At 36.9% G+C, this 23,993-nt stretch overlaps 1 protein-coding gene across 1 annotated transcript in view; it reads right to left on the bottom strand.

Moving 5' to 3' along the window:
- The window catches only part of PolrMT (mitochondrial RNA polymerase), a 603,530-nt gene that overhangs the window by 100,999 nt on the left and 478,538 nt on the right, over window positions 1-23,993 (bottom strand). The window contains exon 27 of the mRNA XM_090391417.1: window positions 17,804-17,847. Coding sequence (XP_090247543.1) covers window positions 17,804-17,847 — 44 coding nt within the window. The remainder of the gene's footprint in view (window positions 1-17,803; window positions 17,848-23,993) is intronic.

Genomic DNA, 23,993 nt, shown 5'->3' on the forward strand with positions numbered 1-23,993 from the left:
ATGGTATGGTGTGGATTCAGCTGGTTTGGAGTGAGACCACTGGTCACTGTTCATGGTTCCATGAAGGCAGCCCACCTTGATATTCTGGATAATCAGGTGCTGCTTACACTGTGGAGTTTTCATTGAATGGACCTGTGTTACTATCAAGATGACAATGCCCCATGCCACAAAGTTGCAGCTGTTATGGTATGGTATGAAGAGATGGGTGTTAAAGAACTGCCCTGGCCTGTGCAGAGTCCTAACCTCAACCTTATCAAACATCTTTGGGATGAATTGGAGTGACGAATGAGTTCCAGAGCAGCACATCCTTGATCTGTCACTGAACTCAGTGCTGCTTTGATGATGGAATGGAGACAAATTCACCTGATGTCTGCTGCACATTGGTGGAAAGCCTTTTTCAAAGGGTGCAGGAGTGATCAAAACCAAGCTGGACATATTTGATATTAGGGTTCATCTGCTGGTATCAATTGTAAATTGCTAAAGTGTACAGACAATTTTTGGTAGATAGTGTATTTATCCAATATGCTATTTATCATGAACTAACTTATGAAGGTCAATTAAATATCTTCTCCATCTCCCTGGTTAGATATGCAGTTACCCTACCAATTTATGTATCTTTGAATATTATTGATGCTCTGAATATCTATCAAAAATCTGTGTGAGTGAAGGATGAAATCCAATGCTGGCTTGACCAGAATTACATAGCAGTAGCATAAATTCCTTTCTCCCACAAATGAAGTTTTTTTTTAATGGTGGTGACTTAATGACAGTGAGTAGTAAGACAGCGGATATGTAAAGTGGTGAAAATGCAATTTTCATAAATAGTACTGAGAAAGTCATTGAAGAGATGAAGCAGAATAGGTGAAAATAAGGCTAGAGATTAAATATACGAGGAATGAACTGAGGAGAATTACAGAATTGCATTGGAATGTAAGGAAAAATGGGACAAAAGATTTGAAAGAGATATTGAATGATTTGAGAGTGATAATGTAAGGAGATTCGATCTGGTGTGATGAGTGAAAAGGTGAACAAGGTCTATTTTCTGGGAGGTTGAATGAACAGGGTGGTTGAAGCATTGGATAAGAGGAGTACGCAAGCAAAAGACTTGGTAGTGGTAGTTGGCACAAATGATTTGACTAGTAACTAGAAGAATGTAAGGAGGGATGTCATGATACTGTTAAGGAGATTGAAAGAAAAAAGTGTGGTAGGTAAGGTAGTCAGTGTGTTGCCGAGGTATGATAATGATGATTTCAGAAGGCGAGTGAGGATCCCAAACGGTGGGCCACAGCCTCCTTGGGGGCCGTTAGTTTCATTGAGGGGGGGCTGTGAAATAATGAAAATAAATTTAAAATGTTCTAAGACTAAGAACATATTTTTTATCTTAAAATAAATGTATTTAATTTTTATTATTTATTATTTCTTTTTTGTTATTTTTTATATTTTAATTGAAAAAATCACACACTGGTGTCGGTTCACAAATTTTGCTTCCTGCACATTTCAGCGCTTAATGAATATTAGTAAATATATGCTTATTCGTATCAGTTTCATTTCAAAGGTTTTGATAGGCAGAACAAAAAAAGCTTACAAATACAAAATCTTGCACTCAATTAAATATGGCCAAATTTTTTGCACTTTAAATGAATGTTTCATTGCTAGTGTACACAGGTTCAGCGATGTGTGCGGGGAAACAAAATACGATTGGTGTGTATTGAATACAAATACAATAAATATTATAATAATATATGTCTGTATTAGGATTTTTTTCCCAATGGGGATGGGGGATGAAATCTTTTAATTTTTCCAAAAGGGACCTTGACATCCATAAGTTTGGGAAACACTGATCTGGAAAATTTCTAACTCCATCAACCAGGACAAAACTTAATCTTCATCTGGGTCTTTTTCCTAGCATCAAACACTTATTTTGCTAATTTGTTCCTTTCCCATAATGTTGAAGTGACCATCATCATCACAATCCATGGACTCACTGTTCGTTGGTGTCCGATGCCTCCTTCACTATCTCCTTTCCTAATATCATCATTTTTAATATGACACTGCAATTAATGCCATCTGTTCATGCCTCTAATCTTTCTCAGTACTCTCATATCTGTGGTCTCTAGTCCTTCGTCAAGTGCTTTATTTCTAACCCAGCTCTCAGATCCATAAGTTAAAATGGCTTGATCACGTCTTGCATACAGCAAATTTAGTGTTTTCACTAATTTCTCTCTTATTTATTCAGTTGACTTCCTACCATACAGCTTTGTTGATTCTGTTGTCTTTGGTCTAGTCTTTGGTCAAGTGTTTTACTTCTGACCCAGCTCTCAGATCCATAAGTTAAAACTGATTTGAACACTGTCTTGTATACAGCTAATTTAGTGTTCCGACTAATTTCTCTCTTATTCCACATGAATTTATTCACCATAACAGCTTTATTGATTCTGTTGTTTATTTCCATATTTAATATACCACTTTCACAAAAAATCTTGCCTAAGTAGCTGAAATGTTTTACTTCTTCCACAGGTTCCCCGTTCGCAACACAGCTGACATTTTCAACAATTCTACCTATTTTCATTGTCTTTGTCTTTTTAATGCTGACCTTCATACCATATCTATTACAACAGTTATTCAATTTAGCCAGGGAATCTTGTAAACTTGTAGTGGATTTATTTACAAGTATAACATCATCCGCAAAAAGCAAAGAGCTGACATTAACATCTCCAATTCTGATATCGTGTTTAATACCACTTTCCTTCATAATGTGATCCATATAGATAATGAATAACAGAGGGGAAAATGTACATCCTTGTCTCACACCAGATTTAACATTAAACCATCTTCCTGTACTTCCTTTAATTCTAACTGCTGACTTACAACTCAAATAAAGACTAAGTATTGCTTGATATAAAGCTCCATTGACACCATATAACTGTAGTGTATTGAATAGCTTCTCTCTTGGCACTTTGTCATATGCCTTTTCCAGATCGACAAAACTTAAATACAGATCTTTGTTATATTCCCAAGCTTTCTCAACTATTTGTCGTAAAGTGAAGATCTGATCCTAACAGACTCTATTTAGCATGAATCCTGCTTGTTCTTCACAAAGCTTTTCTTCCACAATTCTTCTCAACCGTTTCTCAAGTATGCTTGCATAGATCTTGCCAGGAATACTCAGTAGGGAAATACCTCTGTAATTCTCACATTCAGTTTTATTTCCCGTTTTATATATGGGTACTATTAGAGCTGTACTCCAATCATCGGAAATTTGTCCCTCTCTCCAGGCTTTCTGAACCATGCAGTGCAACCACTGTAAGACTTTTATACAACTTTCTGGTTGAATATCATCCACTCCTGCTGCCTTTCCACATTTCAAGACTTTGACGGCTTTTTCTACTTCAAGTATGGATATGTATTCCTGACTGCATGCATGGTCAGTGTTTTTTACCACTGTGCTATCATCACTGCTTGTTTCATTTAGTAGTTTTTCAAAGTAATTACTCCATACTTAAAAGATATCTTTTTCTCCTGTTTTCATGTCACCTTTAACATCTTTCACCTTTTACAGCACTCTTTCCTACATTCCTAAGCTTCTTCAACAACCTCCAGAATATCTTACCACCGTCTTGATATTTATTTTCTATGTTCTTGCCAAAGTCCTCCCATGACTTTTGTTTAGCTAGTTTTACACAGTGTTTCGCTTTCTTACATTTGTTTATGTATTCTCTAAGAGCGCAAGCTGACCTATTTGACAGGAATCTTTGATATGCTTCCTTCTTTTCCTTCACTGCCTCTTTAACTTCCAATGTCCACCAGGGAGTTCTGATTTTTTTATCCTTGCAGACAACCTCACCGCATGCCTCTCTGGCAGAATCAATCAATGTTTTCTTCAGAGTTTCCCACTGAATCTCCAAGGTTTGATTCATGTTCTCAAACTCTTTCATTTTTTCTTCAATAATTACTATTACTATTATTACGGGCAACTCCAGGGAGTCATTAGACTCATCGAGGGAGGCCCCAAATCATATTCATCACAACTATTTGACATTCATACAGTATCTATCATACCTCGCCTTAAACTCATTCACTGTCACAGCATCCACCACAGACTCAGGGAGCGCATTCCACTCATTCACTACTCTAAAAGTAAAGAACCCAGCTCTAACACCTTTACTAACCACACTTTTGCCCAGTTTCCATGGATGTCCCCTAGTCCTCCCACAACCAGCCCTGTTCTCAAAAATATCTTCTGAATTAATTTTATAGTAACCCTTCAGTAATTTGAATGTCTCAATCATATCTCCCCTCCTCCGCCTATCAACCAATTTTTGCAACCCACAACTCCTCAACCTGTTCTCATACGGTTCATTCCACAGACCTGCTATCATCTTGGTCACTCGCCTCTGGATCCTCTCCACCTCCTCCCCATCAAGAAGAAACCTAGGTGACCAAATCTGAGCACAGTAGTCTAGATGGGGTCTTATCAAGGCTCGATACAGAGGAACAATAACCTGCTTGTCTCTGCTTGTCAACGTATTCTTCAGCAACCAAGTGATTTGATGAGCTGATTTGGCCACTTTTGCAATGTGTCCCCTAAATTTCAATTCCTTATCTACCAACACTCCTAAATCTCGTGCCTCATCAATTTCCTGGAGCACGGTTCCACCAATGCAGTAAACTGCCGCCAATCTTTTCACCCCAAAATGCATAACCTTACATTTTGCCACATTAAACTGACATCCATTCTCCTTAGCCCAGACCTCCAATCTATCCAAATCATCCTGCAAAATTTTGACGTCATCTGCATTCACTATTGCCCTACCCAACTTCGCATCATCCGCAAACAAATGAACTGTTCCTCTCAGATCCTTTCCTATATCATTTATGAACAAATTAAACAGCAGTGGTCCAAGAACAGATCCTTGTGGCACACCACTAGTCACAGGCCGTCTTGTGGACTCTACTCCTGAGTAAACCACTCTCTGATATCTCTCCGTCAACCACCCTCCTATCCATCTCACCAACCCTATGTCCATCCCCATATGCCCCAATTTACTGATTAGAATTCCATGCGGTATCCTGTTAAAGGCCTTAGCAAGGTCCAGTAGAATCACTGTAAACCCATTACCCTTATCCAGTTCAGCCGTCACTGTGTTATAATACGTGAGCAAATTACTGAGGCATGACCTACCCTTCACAAAACCATGCTGTCCCCGATACAGTATCCCATTTTCTTCTATCCAATCTTGTATTTTCCTCTTGACTATTTTCTCTAAGACTTTGATAATGATTCCTGTTATGCTGATTGGCTGGTAATTTTCAACAGCAGCCTTGGAACCACCTTTGTGCAGTGGAACTATTTTACCCTCTTTCCACCCCCTTGGGACTGACCCAGTCCTGAGACTCAAATTAAACAAAATGGTCAAGGGCACTGACAATTCTTTGGCCGCTTCATGTACGATATGAGCTGGTATTTGTGTATTTTAGTCTACAGTTCACATCTGAGAGCTGCTCAACTTTTATTCGCTTTAAAACTTTCTTACATGTTATTCTTTTCAATATGAAATTCAATTTTATCCTGTTCAAGACTAAATAGTGATCACTTCCAATTTCAAATCCTCTGTACACTCTGGTGTCCTGCACCAGGGAGAAAACATCACTATCAACAATAACATAGTCAATGAGACTTTTCTTATTCCTTGCCTCTTCTCTCCATGTGAATTTGTGCACATTTTTATGTTGGAACATGATGTTAGTAATAACCAGTCCCTGTCCTGAGCAGAAATCCAACAGATATTTGCCATTATTATTAGCTTTGCTCTTTTCTCCAAATTTTCCCAAAATATTTTTGTATGTCTCACAATCATTTCCCACTCTGCTATTTAGATCCCCAACAAGGACCAACTTTTCCTTTTTCATTGTGTCAGCTGCTTTTTCTAAAGCCTCAAAAAATTCCTCCACTTCTACCTTAGTAGAACCTTCTGTGGGACCATAGGCACAAATAAGTCTCATATTTGCCCACATTACTCTACTTGAGACTGACTGCCATTCAAGAAGATTAGCCTCGTATTTTGTGTTGAATACTATGGCTACTCCTTTTCCTTGATTGTCATTGCCTGAATATAACATTTTGTATTTATAGCTCAGAAAGATCTCACCAGTTTTTGTCTTTTTTGTTTCAGTCACACCTATTATGTCGATCTGGTACTTATCTAATTCCTCAGGTAGCTCCATTTCTTTGCCATTCAGGCTTCTTCTGAGGATTGGATATTAGGTCAGAAGCCCTGGTCGGTTCTCCGCATTCCTTTAAAGGCTATGTGGAGGTCTCCTCTAAGTTATACTACTTTGACCCTTAAGCACCCCTGGTTTAAGCCAATAAGAATACAATTTGGTCAACTAAATCGCAAATTGCCAGCCCATCCTCGTTCGTTCAGTCTCCAGGTAGGTACCCAACATAATGCACCACGAGAAGGTGAGGAATGGATATTAGGTCAGAAGGCCTGGTCGGTGCTTCGCATTCCTTTAAAGGCTATGTGGCGGTCTCCTCTCAGTTTTATACAGCTAAGTATAATTTATTACTCCTATATATTTTGCTCAATATGTCATGAGCTTTTTTTAGGGAGAAGACGGAAAAACTTGTAGGAATATCTAAGTTTTGAATACAAGAGCGAGTAATATAGCATGTGTATAATTCACGGCAGTTTGTATAACACGTGTCTATTAAACAACAAGTAAAAATGTCATTCCTCTCTCAAGTGAAATGCCAGCATTCCACCAGAATATGACTAATGGTGAGGTGTTGAATTTCAAAAACATAGGTGGGTCATCAACTTAGTAAATAAGAATGTGTAAGATGACTGTGACCTATGAGGAGCCTAGCAAGAACAACTTCCTCTCCTAAGTACCTACACTGACTAGAAAGTCAATGCTTAATTTCAGGCTTAATCTCATGAAATTTGTTTATCAGTGCTTCCTGCCAGCATATTGCCATTGGATAAGTAACTTTGATTTCATAAACTGTGGGTAGTCAGTATATGGTACCATCAGACATTATGTCAACAAAGTATCAGCTGGTGTAGCAGCTGCATCTGTGATGTTGTTTTCCTTAATTCCAATGCAGCAGGTAATCTATCAGAACTGAACATCAAAATGAAGTTGTTTTTTGTACAAAAGTTTAATACCTCACCAAGCTCTGGAAGTGGATTATACACTGGAGAGGAGATATCCTGTAAAGAACTCAGAGTCTGTATAAATTACATACTTTTGGTAGGAATTTTCTTTTATAGGCAAGCTGAATTGCATGCAACTCTGCTCTATAATTACTGCAATTAAGTGGGATATAGTTGGAGATGGTAATGTTAGGAGAAAGCAGCACAACCAACCGAGATTGGAGTGCTGTTTTATTTGGTGCAGTTAATGTTTTCAACATTCATGATAATAGCTTCCATAGCCTCTTTGATGCATATACCAAAAGGACGAACTGCAGTGTGACAGATGTGATATTGGACTTCCCAATGTAGAGTAGAGAGACAGGTCCATGTAGGATGATCTGGAAGGCACTTTATTTTTAGGGAATAATTAAGAGACAATTATTTTTTTCTATAGTTAGATAGGGCTAAGGGCCTCGCCTACTCCCTATATACGGGACTAAAAAGCCGTTAGCTGATTTTTTTTTCTTGTTTTTTTCTAAGTAACAGATGGGATTAATTTGATTCAACATAAAGATTTTGAATGGGTGATGTGCAAAAAAGCACCGATAGCTAATCGGATACCCTGATGATGGTTACGGTCCAACCACTAGAGAATGCTTTTCCTTGTAGAACCGTAAACCTGGGATCCATAATCAAGTTTTGAATGTATAAGTGTGTGATAAATGCAGAGCAAGGAACATCGATCAACATTCCCATTCTGTAGAGGACAGAGTGCAAAAGGTATCCAATGCTTTATTGCACTTATCCTGAAGATGACAAATGTGTGCAAAGAATGTTGTCTTTCTGTCAAAAATGAGTCCGAAGAACTTGGCCTTGGGTGCGTGGGATAATAGTTTCCCATTCTTAAATCAGAATCAGGGTGGAGAGTGCATTTTTGGCTGAAGTGTACACAGACAGTTTTTCTGTAGAGAACCTGAACCCATAATAAAGAGCCCATAAAGAGAAATGGTTGATTGCTTGTTGAAGTTGTCTTTTGATGATCCTCATATTAAAGAAGTGACAGTAAATTGTGAAGTCATCGACATAAAGGCAACTGCCTACTGTGGGAGGAAGATGTTCACTAATTTAATTCACTACAATAATGAAGAGGGTTGCACTTATGACAGGGCTTGAGGAACTCCTTCTTGATGACATGGCCAAGATAATGTGCTTCCCACTCAGACTTGAAAGACTCAGCTGGATAGAAAGTTTTTAATAAAAACAGGAAGGTGTACCTTCAGATTAAAAAGGTCTTTTACTATGCCATATCTCCAGGCTGTGTCATAAACTTTTTTATGTCGGAAAAAGACTGAAAACACATTCTCATTTCAGGAATAGTTAGAAAGAAGTTTGTTGATTTCTAAGTAGCAGAGAAGTCTTGCATTTATCATTTTTCCCAAGACCTTGTGAAGACAGTAAGTCAGTAAATGAACAATAATTGTTGGCCTATGCTGGATCCTTGCATGGTTTTGGGATAGCAATGAAAATTGATTTATACCAAGAGTCTAGAAACTCTTCCTCTGCAAATATAGATGATGGGAGGTGTTTTATCATCTCATAATGGATGTCATCATGGCCTATTGCACTAGGGGTGAGAAAGGAGAAGAGCCTTTTCAGTTCCTCCTTTGTATCCTATTAGTACAGAAGCTTAACCACTGTTTTCTTGTTACTCTTTCAATATTAAAAAATCAAAAGCATAAAACTGATTTGGAGATTCTGGCAAAGCGTTTTCCCAAAAGTGTTTGTGATAGGGATTATGCTCCGAGGTAAACAAAAAGGTGTGTTCTGTAATCTACCTTTAATTTTCCCAATTTTATCCCATACAATTTTTGTACTGGTTGTTTGATTAACTTCCTATTGACATTTCTTATAAGTTTATAGGAAATGTCTTATATGTTTATAGTAAGTTACCACAGAAGGATTTCAACTGGAAATCCTTCTTGGATGACACATGACTTGGACTCAAAAAAAAGAGGTAAAAATTAGGATAGCAACAGCTATCTTAAAATCAATGGACAAAATATGGAAGAGTCGAGCTATAAAGATGCAAACTAAACTGCACATTGTAGAAACCTGTATCTTCAGCAGCATGCTCTATGGATGCGAGGCCTAGGTACTCCTGAGAGAATCTGAAAGGAGGATATTAGCATTCAAGAAGAAGTGCTATAGAAAGATCTTGAGAATAAATTGAATCCAGAAAGTGAACAATGAGGAAATCTATAGATGAATATAACCAAAAGAAAACCTGATCCAGAAAATAATCAAAAGGAAACTACGTCTATTTGGCCATATATATAGAATGAACAATGAGAGCAAATTAAAAATGCTGCTGTTTGGGATGATTGAAGGAAAGAACAAAAGAGGAAGACCAAACAGAGAATGAGGCAATGACATTGTCAAATGGTGCGGAAACTCTGTACACAAACCGAGTCATCTTGCACACAATAGAATGCAATGGAAGAATCATATCAAGATGGCATCAGACACCTACGGTATTGAATGCATGGTTGTTGTTGATTGATTAATCAATGTTGTAAATTGGATATGTATTGTTTTTGGTTGTTTTTGATTCTGACATCTCACAAAACATGCTTTACAAACATGCATTTGAACAAACTTAACAGCATTTAAACTGCTAAGTTTGTTGTGGTAGGGTATCTACAAAATATATCCCATGTTCTTTCTTGATCTTTTCTGGCTGCTTGGCACTCTCTGAGTTCCACCATGGCTTTGAGTAGAGTGGAAATTGGAATGTCATCATCATCAAATTCCTGATATATACCCTCAAGGGGTGTACACGATACGATAGTACTACATGAAAAATTTACATCATTACTAACTTCCTATCTACAACTGTCCACGCGGGTGGCCTAGTGGCTTTGCGCTTCGCAAACATATGTCTGGGGGAAGGAGTGTCCTAGGTTCGATTCCCATCAACGATGTGAAGAGGTCAACGATCTCGCCAGCCATAGCCAAGTTAGCCGGTCTTGGGCGTGGACAGCACGGTTTTCCCCACCAGTTTATCTGGTGTTTTTCATCCCGCAAGCAGGCAAACTGGTCCGAGGACACACACAGATTACAGTCCTGGAATACTGACCTAGCCATAGGTCTGATTTGTCAGCCTATGAGGGTTCCAGAGCCCGGATAAAATTTGGGGGGACTACATGTTACCATGAACTCCCGTAAACAGGGGGAACGCTGTATCATCACACGGAATTTATTTATTTATCTACAATTTTCCTCCAAATCAGTCTGTTAAATGTCAAGACTCCAATATTATCAGGTCTTATATTTCTGTCTTCTAAGGCACTTTTTAAGGTATCAATCTACCTACATCTTGGTCTTCCTCTGGGTCTATTTCCTGCCAACCTGGCAGAGAACACTCTTGTTTTGCTAATCTTTCCTCTCCCATTCTGCTTAAGTGACCATACCATACCATCTGAGGTAAGCTCTAACACATTCCTGGATGCTGACAATCTCGAGTTCTTTCCAAATATCCTTGTTTTTAATACGATATTGCCATTGATGCCATCTGTTCATGCCCCCTAATCTTTCTCAGGACTCTCATATCTGCGGTCTCTAGTCTTTGGTCAAGTGTTTTACTTCTAACCCAGCTCTCAGATCCATAAGTTAAAATTGGTTTAAACACTGTCTTGTATACAGTTAATTTAGTGTTTTGGCTAATTTCTCTCTTATTCCATATAAATTTATTCAGTTGAGTTCCTACCATAGCAGCTTTGTTGATTTCTGTTGTCTATTTCCATATTTAACTTACCATCTTCACTAAAAATCGTGCCTAAGTAGCTGGAAATGTTTTACTTATTCTATAAGTTCTTCATTCACAATGCAGTGGATATTTTTCAATGCTTCTGCCTATTTTCATTGTCTTTGTCTTGTTATTCTTGACGTTCATACCATATCTATTACAACAGGTATTCAATTTAGTCAGGGAATCTTGAAGACTTGTAGCGGATTTATTTAGAAGTATAATATCATCCACAAAAAGCAAAGAGCTGATATTAACATCTCCAATTTGGATATCAGGTTTAATACCACTTTCCTTCATAATGCGATCCATATAGATAATGAATAACAGAGAGGATAATGTACATCCTTGATTGATACCAGATTTAACATTAAACCATCTTTCTGTACTTCCCTCAATTCTAACTGCTCACTAACAACTCAAATAAAGACTAAGTATTGCTTGATATAATGCCCCACCGCCACCATACAACTGCAGCATTTTGAATAACTTCTCTCTTGGCACCTTGTCACATGCCTTTTCCAGATCTACAAAACTTAAATACAGATCTTTTTTTTTTTTTTTTAAATCCTTTATCCAAGTGTGAGCAAACAAAGTTTGCGCCTGAAAGTATCTTCAGGACTGGGGTAAGGTGGTACAACACCAGGTCAACTCGTTGCAAAGGAGGAGCAAGCTACCAACACACCTAACTCAGTATCGCCTATAATGCAAAACACATCTCCTTGCGGATATGTCTAATGTTATGCATTAAGGGAAGGGCCACTACCCAGACTAGTTTCGACCTTTATTGAGGTCTCTTCAGTGGGAGCCAGGCCCAAGTGGAGATACCAGGCAGAAGCATTAGCAGGTCATCTCTACCTATAGGAGTTGCCAAATGGTGGGCCACCCTTTTTTAATAAATTACTCTGGATTTAGAGAAAGATGTTGAAAGTTTATTTTTTTTTTAAATTAAAAAAATAATAAAAAAATAAAAAATAAACTTTCAACATTAAATACAGATCTTTGTTATATTCCCATGATTTCGTATTGATCCTGACAGCCTCTATTTGGCCTGAATCCAGCTTATTCTTCACCAAGCTTCTCTTCCACAATCCTTCTCAACCGTTTCTCAAGTATACTTGCATAGATCTTGCCAGGAACACTCAGTAGGGAAATACCTCTATATTTCTCGCATTCAGTTTTATTTCCCTTTTTATATATGGGTACTATGAGAGCTCTACTCCAATCATCGGGAATTCGTCCCTCTGTCCAGGCTTTCTGAACTATACAGTGCAGCCACTGTAAGACTCTTATACCACCATACTTCAGCATTTCTGGTCGAATATCATCTACTCCTGCTGCCTTTCCACATTTCAGGCTTTTGATGGCTTTTTCTACTTCAAGTATGGATATATATATTCCTGATTGCATGTCTGTTGGGTGTTTTTTACTGCTGTGCTGTCATCACTGCTTGTTTCATTTAGCAGTTTTTCAACGTAATCAACCCATACTTCAAGGATATCTTTTTCTCCCGTTTTCATGTCACCTTTACTATCTCTTCTTTTTAGAGCACTGTTTCCTCCATTTCTGAGCTTCTTCAACAACCTCCAGAATATCTTGTCACCTTCTTGATATTTATTTTCTATGTTCTTGCCAAAGTCCTCCCATGACTTTTGTTTAGTCAGTTTTACACAGTGTTTAGCTTTCTTACATTTGTCTCTGAGCACAAGCTGACTTATTTGTCAATAACTTTTGATATGCTTTCTTTTCCTTCACTGGCTCTTTAACTTCCTATATCCACCATGGAGTTCTGATTTTTCTATCATTGCACACAACCTCACCACATGCCTCTCTGTTTGAATCAATCATTATTTTCTTCAGGACTTGCCACTGAATCTCCAAGGTTTGATTCATGTTCTCAAACTCTTTCATTTTATCTTGAACAATGTTTGTGTATTTTAGTCTACAGTTCACATCTGAGAGCTGCTCAACTTTTATTCACTTTAAAACTTTCTTACATGTTCTTCTTTTCAATATGGAATTCAATTTTATTCTGCTCCAGAGTATATGGTGATCACTTCCAATTTCAAATCCTTTGTACATTCTGGTGTACTGCACCAGTGGGAAAAGATCACTATCAACAATAACATAGTCAAAGAGACTTTTCTTATTCCTTGCCTCTTCTCTCCATGTGAATTTGTGCACATTTTTATGTTGGAACATTGTGTTAGTAATAACTAATCCATGTCCTGAGCAGAAATCCAACAGGTATTTATCATTATTATTAGCTTTGCTCTTTTCTCCAAATTTTCCCAAAATAGTTTTGTATGTCTGACAATCATTTCCTACTCTGCTATTTAGATCCCCAACAAGGACCAACTTTTCCTTTTTCATTGTGTCAGTTGCTCTCTCTAAAGCCTCAAAAAATTCCTCCATTTCTACCTTAGTAGAACCTTCTGTGGGACCATAAGTCTCATTGTCCAGTTCCCTATTCTCATATTTGCCCACATCACTCTACTTGAGACTGCCTGCCATTCAAGAAGATTAGCTTCGTATTTAGTGTTGAATACTATGGCTACTCCTTCTTTTCCTTGATTGTCATTTCCTGAATATAACATTTTGTATTTATTGCTCAGAAAGATCTCACCAGTTTTTGTCTTTTTTGTGTCAGTCACACCTATTATGTCGAATCTGGTACTTATCCAATTCCTCAGCTAGCTCCATTTCTTTGCCATTCAGGCTTTGGGTAGAGGAAATTGAAATGTAATTATTGAAATTGCTGCAGTTGCTACATAGACAATACAATCTGTTACAAACAGCTGATGAAATCATAGACTGGAGATATCAGAGTTATGATAAAAATTAAGAGACTAGAAACAGATGATCTAGGGAACTGTTGTAGTAAGAAGTAACCTACAAGACAGAAATATAAGATCTGACAGTATGTAATGCTGAGAAGTGTCAGAATAATTTGGAGGAATATTTTTAACAGGAGATCATTAATGGTTAAAATTTTACTGCAGAGTACTGTCACAGTATCTTGTATATCTTTTGAGAGTAAAAAATAGATGATGACGAGCCATCAGCTCCATCCTGAAGATTTGTGAGTAAAAATTGAGAGTAAAAAATAGATGATGATGGGCCATCAGCTCCATTAGGAAGAGAAGCCTCTACTACAGGTTTGGTTCACTAAAAACATTAGCTATATTTAGGATATAGCTAATGTTTTTAGTGTTCCTGCCCATTTTCACAGTTTTTGTCTTTTTATTGCTGTTTTAATACCAGATTTGTTACAGCAATTATTCAGTTTAGTTAAGGAATCCTGCAGGCTTGAATTTATTTAAGAGTATAGTACCAAGCACATAAAGAAATGAGATTAATATCTCCAATTCTGATATCAGATCTAATGGCACATCAGGATTCTAATTCTTTGTTGCTACTTTTATATACATATGTATTATATACACACAACACATATTACATACGTATTATATACACACAACACATATTACATACGTATTATATACACACAACACATATTACATACGTATTATATACACACAACACATATTACATACGTATTATATACACACAACACATATTACATACGTATTATATACACACAACACATATTACATACGTATTATATACACACAACACATATTACATACGTATTATATACACACAACACATATTACATACGTATTATATACACACAACACATATTACATAAGTATTATATACACACAACACATATTACATAAGTATTATATACACACAACACATATTACATACGTATTATATACACACAACACATATTACATAAGTATTATATACACACAACACATATTACATACGTATTATATACACACAACACATATTACATACGTATTATATACACACAACACATATTACATACGTATTATATACACATTATATATACGTATTATATACACAACACATATTATATACGTATTATATATAACAACACATATTATATACATATTATATATACACAACACATATTATAAATGTATTTTATATACACAACACATATTATATACGTATTTTATATACACAACACATATTATATACGTATTTTATATACACAACACATATTACGAGGGCTGTTCAATAAGTAATAAGACTAATTTTACTGTCGTGAAACCACTCATCACAATATTAATTTCTGTAGAATAAAGAAATGTTGCTGTCTGTATTAACAAAAGAGGTTGATAGATGGCGTATATGGGGCTGATGTGCCAGAGTGTCACGCGACTAAACGCAAGCTTGTTTCAGTGCGCCTATGAGCCGTGACCAGTCGTCGAAATGGAAGTGTCCTTGGAACAGCGTTATGTGATTAAATTTTGTGTGCGTTTGCAAAAATCGGCATCGGACACTTTTAACATGATACACCAAGCTTTCCACGATGAAGCAATGTCGAGGGCAAGTGTTTTTCGCTGGCATAAAACTTTTAAGGAAGGAAGACAAAATGTGGAAGATCTTGAACGTGAGGGAAGACCTTCAACGTCCATCACAGAGACATTGATCAACACAGCAGAGATTATCATGAAGGAGGATCGCAGAATTACAGTACACCAGCTGCATGTTGTCCTGAATATTTCTGTGGGAAGTGTTCACTCAATCTTGGCTAAACATTTGGGACTGAAACATGTTTGCGCCCGATGGATTCCCAAACTCTTGACACCGGAGCAAATGCAGCATCGAGTGGATGTGCGCACAGAATGGAAAGAAAGACTGGAACAAGAAGGCAATAACTTCTTTGAATGCATCATTACAGCAGATGAAGCTTGGTTGTATCACTATGACCCTACAATGAAACAACAAAGCAGTGAATGAAAGCATCCGTCTTCGCCTACCCACAAGAAAGCAAAACCTGTAAAATCGGCTGGTAAAGTTATGACCATAATGTTTTTTGACTACGAAGGCATTGTTTACCAACACACTGTAGAACCCGGGAATACTGTAAATGGCTCATACTATGTGGATGTTTTACGGACAATGGTACAGCACGTCAAAAGGAAGCGTCCATTGCTGAAGAACGGCTTCTTATTGCATCACAATAATGCAAGGCCACATATTGCTGGTGGTGTAGTGGACGTTTTGCAGAAGAACAACATAGATATCCTACACTATCCATACAGTCCTGATCTCGTACAGTGCGATTTATGGCTGTTTCCTCAGCTTAAGAAACCACTAAGAGGCCGCCATTTCGAAAGCAACAAAGCATGTGTAAAAGCTGCAGAGGTAGTTTTGAAAGAACTCTCAGAAAAAAAAAAAAAAAATTCACATGTTTAAGAAGTGGACGCAACGTTGGGACAAACGCATCGTGTCTTACGGTAATTACTTCGAAAAAGACCATTTAAATGATGACGATTAAAGGTAATCTGTTTTCTGTATAAATATAGTCTTATAACTTATTGAAGAGGCTCCGTATATACGTATTATATATACACAACACATATTATATATATATATATATATACACTACTAGCAATAAATATATATATATATATATACTACTACTGGTACTAGCAAACATATTTCTCGAGGACTTTGAAGAAAAAGCAATTTGTTCGGCCACGCTGAAAGGTAAAATCTGGCTCCATTATATTGACGTTTTTGTTTTATGGGAGCACAGCCAAGATAACCTCAAAGTTTTCTTGGATCATTTAAATAACTTTCATCATAACATCAAATTCACCTCTGAGCTAGAAGTTAACAATTGTCTTTCTTTTTTAGACATAAAGCTAACCAGGAGTACTGATAATATTAAAATTTCAATCTTCAGGAAACCAACACATACAGATAGATACCTTCACGCGTCCTCTCAGCACCTACCCTCAGCAGAAATATGCCATTATATCTACTCTTGCGCATCGGTCCAGATCCTTATTATCAGATGCCTAGAGTAGCAAAATAAACTTAATTTCCTCAAAAGGGCCTTTATCAATAATGGTTTCGCTCCAAAAAGTATTGAGAAACATCTATTTCACTGTCGTCAACAAACCAATGAAGATTCTACTACCCACCAGAGCTTACATCTCCTTACCTTACATTAGTTCCCTCTCCCAAAAATTGGCAAGAATTTTAAAAAAGTTCAACATCAGAACGTGCTTCTCTACTTTACCAAAACTCCGATCTATCCTTAGTCAGCCTAAAGAAAAACATCACCATCTTCAGATCCCATGAGTATACAGAATTATTTGTAGTTATGGTAAACCTTATTATGGACAAACTGATAAATCAGTCTTTCTCCATCTTGAAGAGCACAAAAGAGACATCTCTTATAATAGAATCCGAGCCAGCCACATCTTGTTCTCTATAAACTCTGAAGAAGGCCACCAACATCAAATAGACTGGAATCAAACTTCTAATATTCACATATGTTACGATGAATTTGAAAGACGTATCCTGGAGTCAAAAGAAATTGCCCTCGATTCTGCTCATATGAATAGCAGCCTTAACTACAATTTACCAGACTCACATAGCTCTGCTATTCAGTACTGGTGTTCTCACAAGATCACACGCATGTGTATAAATGTAGCTAGAACTGAAGTGAGGACTCCAATTCAAACTTAACTACAGTTTTTGATAGCGCTGTTGTTGTTAGCATGTAATGTTTCTGTATATACCTTTGTGCTTTGACACCTGATGAAGTTGGTTTATCAATGAAACTAGTTGTGCCCTTATTAAACTTTTATTCTTAATTATCTCAGTGTTTCAAGTCATTAAAATTATTGAACATATATATATAATATTGCAGTATTAAGTGGAATATTCCATTAACAATATTCCATTGACTACAGCTAAATTAAAACAATGATTTTACATATATATTTTAATTTCAACTTACTCAAATACATCAATACCAGTATATCCTGATTTCAATTTAGAGTCCTGAAAAAGAAAAAAAACAACAACAACAATAATAATAATAAAGCTAGTATGGTATTGCAATGGTATACTAAGATGCCAAAGAATTATCTTCTTATCATTTCCAAATTGTATAATTAAAAACACTACCAGATAAGCATAGAATTTTTACATATAATTATATGTAATTATAGTTATAAGCATACAATTTTTGAAATGTAGGAAATGGGAAGAGCTCAATGACAGAGATATCATCATTAATTTAAGTGGCTGCAGTAGAGGTGTGTTAGAAATGAGAGTGAATGCTGACAGAGATGAGTAGTGTGACTGAAGATGAAGAAAAGATGAGTATCATGTGGAAATGGATACTATATCAGGAAGTGTGATATATTTAGAGGATGATTCTGATTGGGTGGGTGAATGTGAAATACTGATAGAGAAGAAGTAGAATTTATGAAAAATGAGTTTAGAAGCATGAAAGAAGATATCAGCTATAAGGAGACTGGAAAGGCAAAGAAGAGTAGGAGGGAGAGAAAGAGAGAGCTATGGGAATGATAAGAGAACCAGGAGAAGAGAGGGCATGAGAAGGCAAGATAGTGCAAGAGCTTGGGATGAAGAGATGACAAGAAGGCAGATAAGTAGGAGTGCAAAGAGAGCAAGTGTCAGAGGAGAGAGAGCAAGAAATGAACAGAGCAGTCAGAGGTGTGTTGTGCAGAGATTAAATGATTTGTGGAGTGCCAAATAGAATGCTAGGCAGTGAGTGAGACTATGGCTATTAAGTCAAATGAAAGTGTGGATAAGATGACTGAATAGTAGGTACAAATTACCCGAGAGTTAATGCGAATTGAGGTTTTGAGAGATTTGAGGTTTATGCTTGAGTTGTGTGGCAGAAAAGTGTTAGAGTAAGCATTATCCAAATATGATAAATGTTGAGGAGAAGAGCATCAATAATGAATGACAACATGATAGTGAGAATGTGTTGAAAAAAAAAAAGGCTTGCATTATGAATGTAGGCATCTGGAGAAAATGTTGTTCTAAGTAAGTGAGAGAATTAGTGCAGAGAAACTAGACTTATTGGGTGGATGGAGGTTGGGGTGGCCTCTTGTGGGATAGTCACTAGGGAGATGTGGGAAACATAGTATAATGCAGAGTCAAATGGAGTCGAGGGAATAATAGGTATTACAATACTGATAATGAATTGATGTTTTTTTGTACAAATGCCAGGGGTAGCAGAATAAAGGAGATGAATTAGTGGCACTGAGAGCTTCAGCTGGTCCAAAGATTACTGGGATCAATGAAACACCATTGACGGAAGATGATATACTGACAGGAATAGAAGTAGATGGGTATAGCATATTTTGGAAGGATAGGAAGAACAAATGCAGTGGTTGAGCATGAGGAGCAGAGGATTTGAAGGGAAATGACACTAATGGTTTTGAGAGTATATAATGTGAGGTGAAGGTAGGCAGGACAAGATATTTAGTGGGATGTTGCTATAGGCTAGGAAACCCAGATGGTGAAGAGCAAGAAATGTGTAGGCAGTTGAATTTGGCAAATGCAGAATGAGTGATCATTATGGGAGATTTTAACTGCAACAGTACAAGCTGGGAAGAAGAAACACATACATATGATAGTAATAGAATAGAATTTAGGGAATTCTTAAGGGAAATGCCTTAGGCAATGCACAACAGAAGAAACAGGAAGCTCAAGAATTTTGGATTTAGTCCTAGCATCAGAGGATCTGATTATAACTAAATGTCATCCTCTATATATACTCAGTTGGACAGAGAGAGAGTGACCATGTAGTCTTGACTCAGGGGATGAACAGACATGCAGAAATATAAAGGGGAAAGGATTTTTTTTTATGTGGAATTATAAAGGCAGGTAATTATTATAATCTTAGAGATCAGCTTAGGGCAGTTCAATGGATAGAAGAAATGGAAGGACAAGATATCACCAATGCATGGAAACTAGTAAAGAAATCTTTATTAGCAGCAATGGCAAGTTGTATACCTTGAGCAAAAAAAAACAAAATCTGGTGTAAAGTTGATGACTAACAATGCTAAGCAAAAACTGCAGATAAAAAGAAGGCTATGAAAAAAAAAAAAAAAGTATAAGGTGGAGAACATTTGCATGAAATAAAAGATAAATCCAGGAAGGTGATTAGCATGGTAAGGAAAGCAAAAGTGGAATATGAAAAGAGATTAACTCTGAGATGCAATGAAAGTCCAAAGGAATTCTTTTGTTACATAGCCAGCAGGAGGAGAAATGACTGTGGAAGAATGACATCATCAGACAAAATGGCAGTAAGGTAAATGATGCACAAGATATAGTGAGTTGTTTAATGATCACTTTATTGGGGTATTTCATCCTGGAAAAGTATGTTTAATTACTAGAAGGATGGGGAGGGTTTTAAGTTTTGGTTATGCATGAGGAAAGGGTGTCTCAAATACTAAGTGCTTGGATGTTAATAAGGTAAGGGAACTGGATGGGATTTCATTGTATGTTTTAAGAGAATGTCTCGGCTTTTCAATAAGAGTCTAGCTGTGGGAAAGATACCCAAGGAGTGGAAGGAGGGTAAGATAGTATGCCATTGCATAAGGATGGTGGTAGAATGGAAGTGTCAAGCTGCAGATCAATTTCTTCTTCTTCAGCTGTTATGATTTTTGAGAAATTAGTGAGAGACCATACACAGCATTGGGTGGATGAGGGCAATGTTATTTATGAATGTTATCAGCATGGATAAGAGCACTCTTGTTTTAGTAATCTGCCTCTTATAATAAAGTAACAAGAGTAGTTGATAAGTGAAAGACATATGCTGCCATTTCTTTGTAATAATTATGTAATAATACATTATAGAGGAGTTCGTGAGCAAGTACACATGTAATAATAGAGTTCGTTCGTGAGCAAAACAGTTGGTAGTGGTAGGTTTAACAAATGATTTGAATAGTAACAATGTTGAGTGGAATGCTAGCAGAGTTGTGTAAGAAGAAAGGAGTTCACTTTGTGAATATATGGGATGAATTTGAGGGACAGGCAAAGATCTATAAAAGAGATGGGCTACATTCTAATGGATTTGGTGTGAGTCAGTTGGAGAAACTGTTGCTGCAAGAGAAAATGACTGAAGTGAATGCAACACCCGAGGAAGCAAGAGGTATTGTGGAAGAGCAGGGAAGCAAGTTAGGTAAGTCTGTGAATGGAGAGATGAGTGGCATGAGTGAAGAAAATGACAGAAAGAGAAGGAACAGGATGGACAAGAAGTCACTGCATCAGAAGTGTAAAAGATGGTTTCAGGAATAGATGTTGGCTATAGAAAGGATTAAGATAGTCAAGGATGTGGTGGTGACATTTAGGTGTGGGAGAAGAGAGTAACATCAGGGATGATACAGAGGAAAGGATCAGGGGAGCGTGGAGGATTAATATCCGAGAAGTGGGATAACAAGTCAGTTTAACAAGAAGTTTCCATTAACAAGTCAGCAGGACTTGTTATGGAAACAGAAATGAGTAGTGTGTGTGTGTATTTACAAATCCTAGAAGTATTTGAAATATAAGGATAATTAAACTGTAGCACTGAGAGAAGTCATTAACCCATATAATTTCTTGGCATCTTTAATTTATAGTATAACCAAGTGAAAAAAACTTTTAACACCTTTGCAATATTATTATTATTAGACATCTTCATGGAGTCCAAAGATTCATTGAGGGAGGGCACCTATTCTATAACTCTAGGTGCCCTCTCTCCACACACCAACTACAATGAACCGCAATTACACCAATGCTATCTACTGCCCACCACCACTAGTATTTCCAAGGACAATCACAAACATCCATGCCCACGGCAGGATTTGAACCCACAGCCTTTTGGCTGGAGAGCGGATACGCTAACCACTCGGCCAGCCTGGATTCGAATCCTGCCATGGGCATGAATGTTTGCGATTGTCCTTGGAAATACTAGTGGTGGTGGGCGGCAGTAGATGACGTTGGTGTAGTTGTGGTCAATTGGTGGAGACAGAGTTGTAGAGCAGGTGCCCTCCCTCAATGAGTCTTTGGACTCCCTGGAGGTGTCTAATAATAATAATATTGCAAAGGTGTTTTCACTTGGTTATACTATAAATTAAAGATGCCAAGAAATTATATTCTTGGTTTCATCCTTTATCCAAGCAAAGTCTGCACGTGAAGTCACTTCACAACTGGACTACTTGTATATAGAGGCTGATGACTTCGCATCAATTGCCTTGGTATCCCATAATGCAATGCACATATCCTTATGGACATGTATAATGCTATTCATTATGGGAATGGCCACTATCCAGTCTACTTTCGACCTTTATTATCTCATCAGTGGGAGGCAGATTCAGAGGTAATACCAAGGTTGAAGTAATGCAGAAGCCATATTTCCATATACAAATATCCCATATGCATTATGGGATGCTAAGGAAATTGATGTGAAGTCATCAGCCTCTATAAACAAGTAGTCCAGTCACTTCATGACTGGACTACTTGTCCAGTTTCTTGGCATCTTTAATTTATATTGCAAAGGTGATGAAGGTAATCTGGAGGACTGCTGCAATACTAAGAAGGATGTTGACCAGCAGAGATTGAAGAGTGGTGATCCCATTGTATAAAGTTCCAATCATACTGCACATGGATCACTATGTTCAGATTTAGTCACCAGGATTTGAATGGGTTAAATTTTCCTTGGATAGGGTAGATCTCAATAACAAAAATGATATCAAGACTGTACAATTTTAGGTATGAGGATAGCCTGAAGGCTTGTGGACCGCAGTTTGGCAGATAGATGAAGGAGAGGTGATGTGATTGAAACATTTAAATTGTTGAGGGGGTAGTTACAGGGTTGACACCAGGGAGTTCTTTCATATGGTAGAAGAAGGATAAGGGCCATCTGCATATGTTATGAATGGAGGTAGTGAGCAAGAGAGTGAAGAATGGCTTTTTGCATGGAGAGCAGTTGTACTGTGGAATGCATTGTCTGACAGGGTGGTGAGAGCATGAATGGTGAATGAGTTTAAATAGTTAATATGACCAACATTGTGTTGTCTAAGAATATTCACATATATATATATATATATATATATATATATATATATATATATATATATATATTTTATGTCATGTAGCTTTTGGTTCCATAAGCTATGTGACATATCTAGTCAGCTCTTTATTAAATCTGTGTTGAGTGAGCAAGGATGAGGTACTAACATCAATCAAAGCTAGCCTAAATTCAGTCATGTGAGTATGTGATGATACTTATTTATTTATTGATCTTTAATTGACCATGATTTATAAACATCTAATGCCAACAAGTTTCGCTGACTGGGCTGTCCAGCTTCTTCAGGGCTTATAACGGTAAGAGAAAACTCAAAGTGGCTAGTACAGAGAAAAATTTATACGATAGTGTTACTCCATTTTCTCTGTACTGGCCACTTTGAGTTTTCTCTTACCGACTGGGCTGTCCTGAAGAAGCTGGACAGCCCAGTCGGCAAAACTTGTTGGTATTAGATGTTTATAAATCATGGTCAATTAAAGATCAATATATATTTCACTTTAACTAGACTGTAACTATAGCTAAGTATTTCCTCATTCATCAAAATTCATTTAATGATTGAGACAATTGAGAAATAATTTATTTAATGTCTCTCTCATTTGCATCAATCCATCTAAAATTAATAAAAGTTACTTCATGACATAATGTCATGTAATGTAATGTCAATGGAAATTGAAAAGATTTTAGAGATTAATTAAATATTTAGCAATGTCAATAATGGTTCTATGCCCCTCAAGTTAAAAATTACATTTAGTACAAAAAAAAAAAAAAAAGAAAAGAAAAAAGCTTTTATGTTCAGCAATATTTTATATTTTAATATCATTATGTAGGAAACTCCCAATATTTAGCCATTTTAATTTTCTCTGTGTATTTCAAAGTTACATGCTTAGGAAAGTTCAAGAAAAATCTGTGAGCAAGAGCGAGCCAAGACAATGAGTCTTCCTCTACATGATATACAGGGTGTTCGGGATAAATTTGACAGTTTCGTAAGGAAAAAGAAAATCTTCTTTGTATCTATTAAATTTAATGAATTGACAAAAAAACATTACAGGCAGAGTTAATTACAATACTATCAACAAGATTTACTCAAAATAACCACCATTAG

This window comes from Typopeltis vanoorti, chromosome 4, assembly GCF_054136105.1.
Source record: "Typopeltis vanoorti isolate ZY-2024b chromosome 4, IOZ_Tvanoo_1.0, whole genome shotgun sequence".
Lineage (NCBI taxonomy): Eukaryota > Metazoa > Arthropoda > Arachnida > Uropygi > Thelyphonidae > Typopeltis > Typopeltis vanoorti.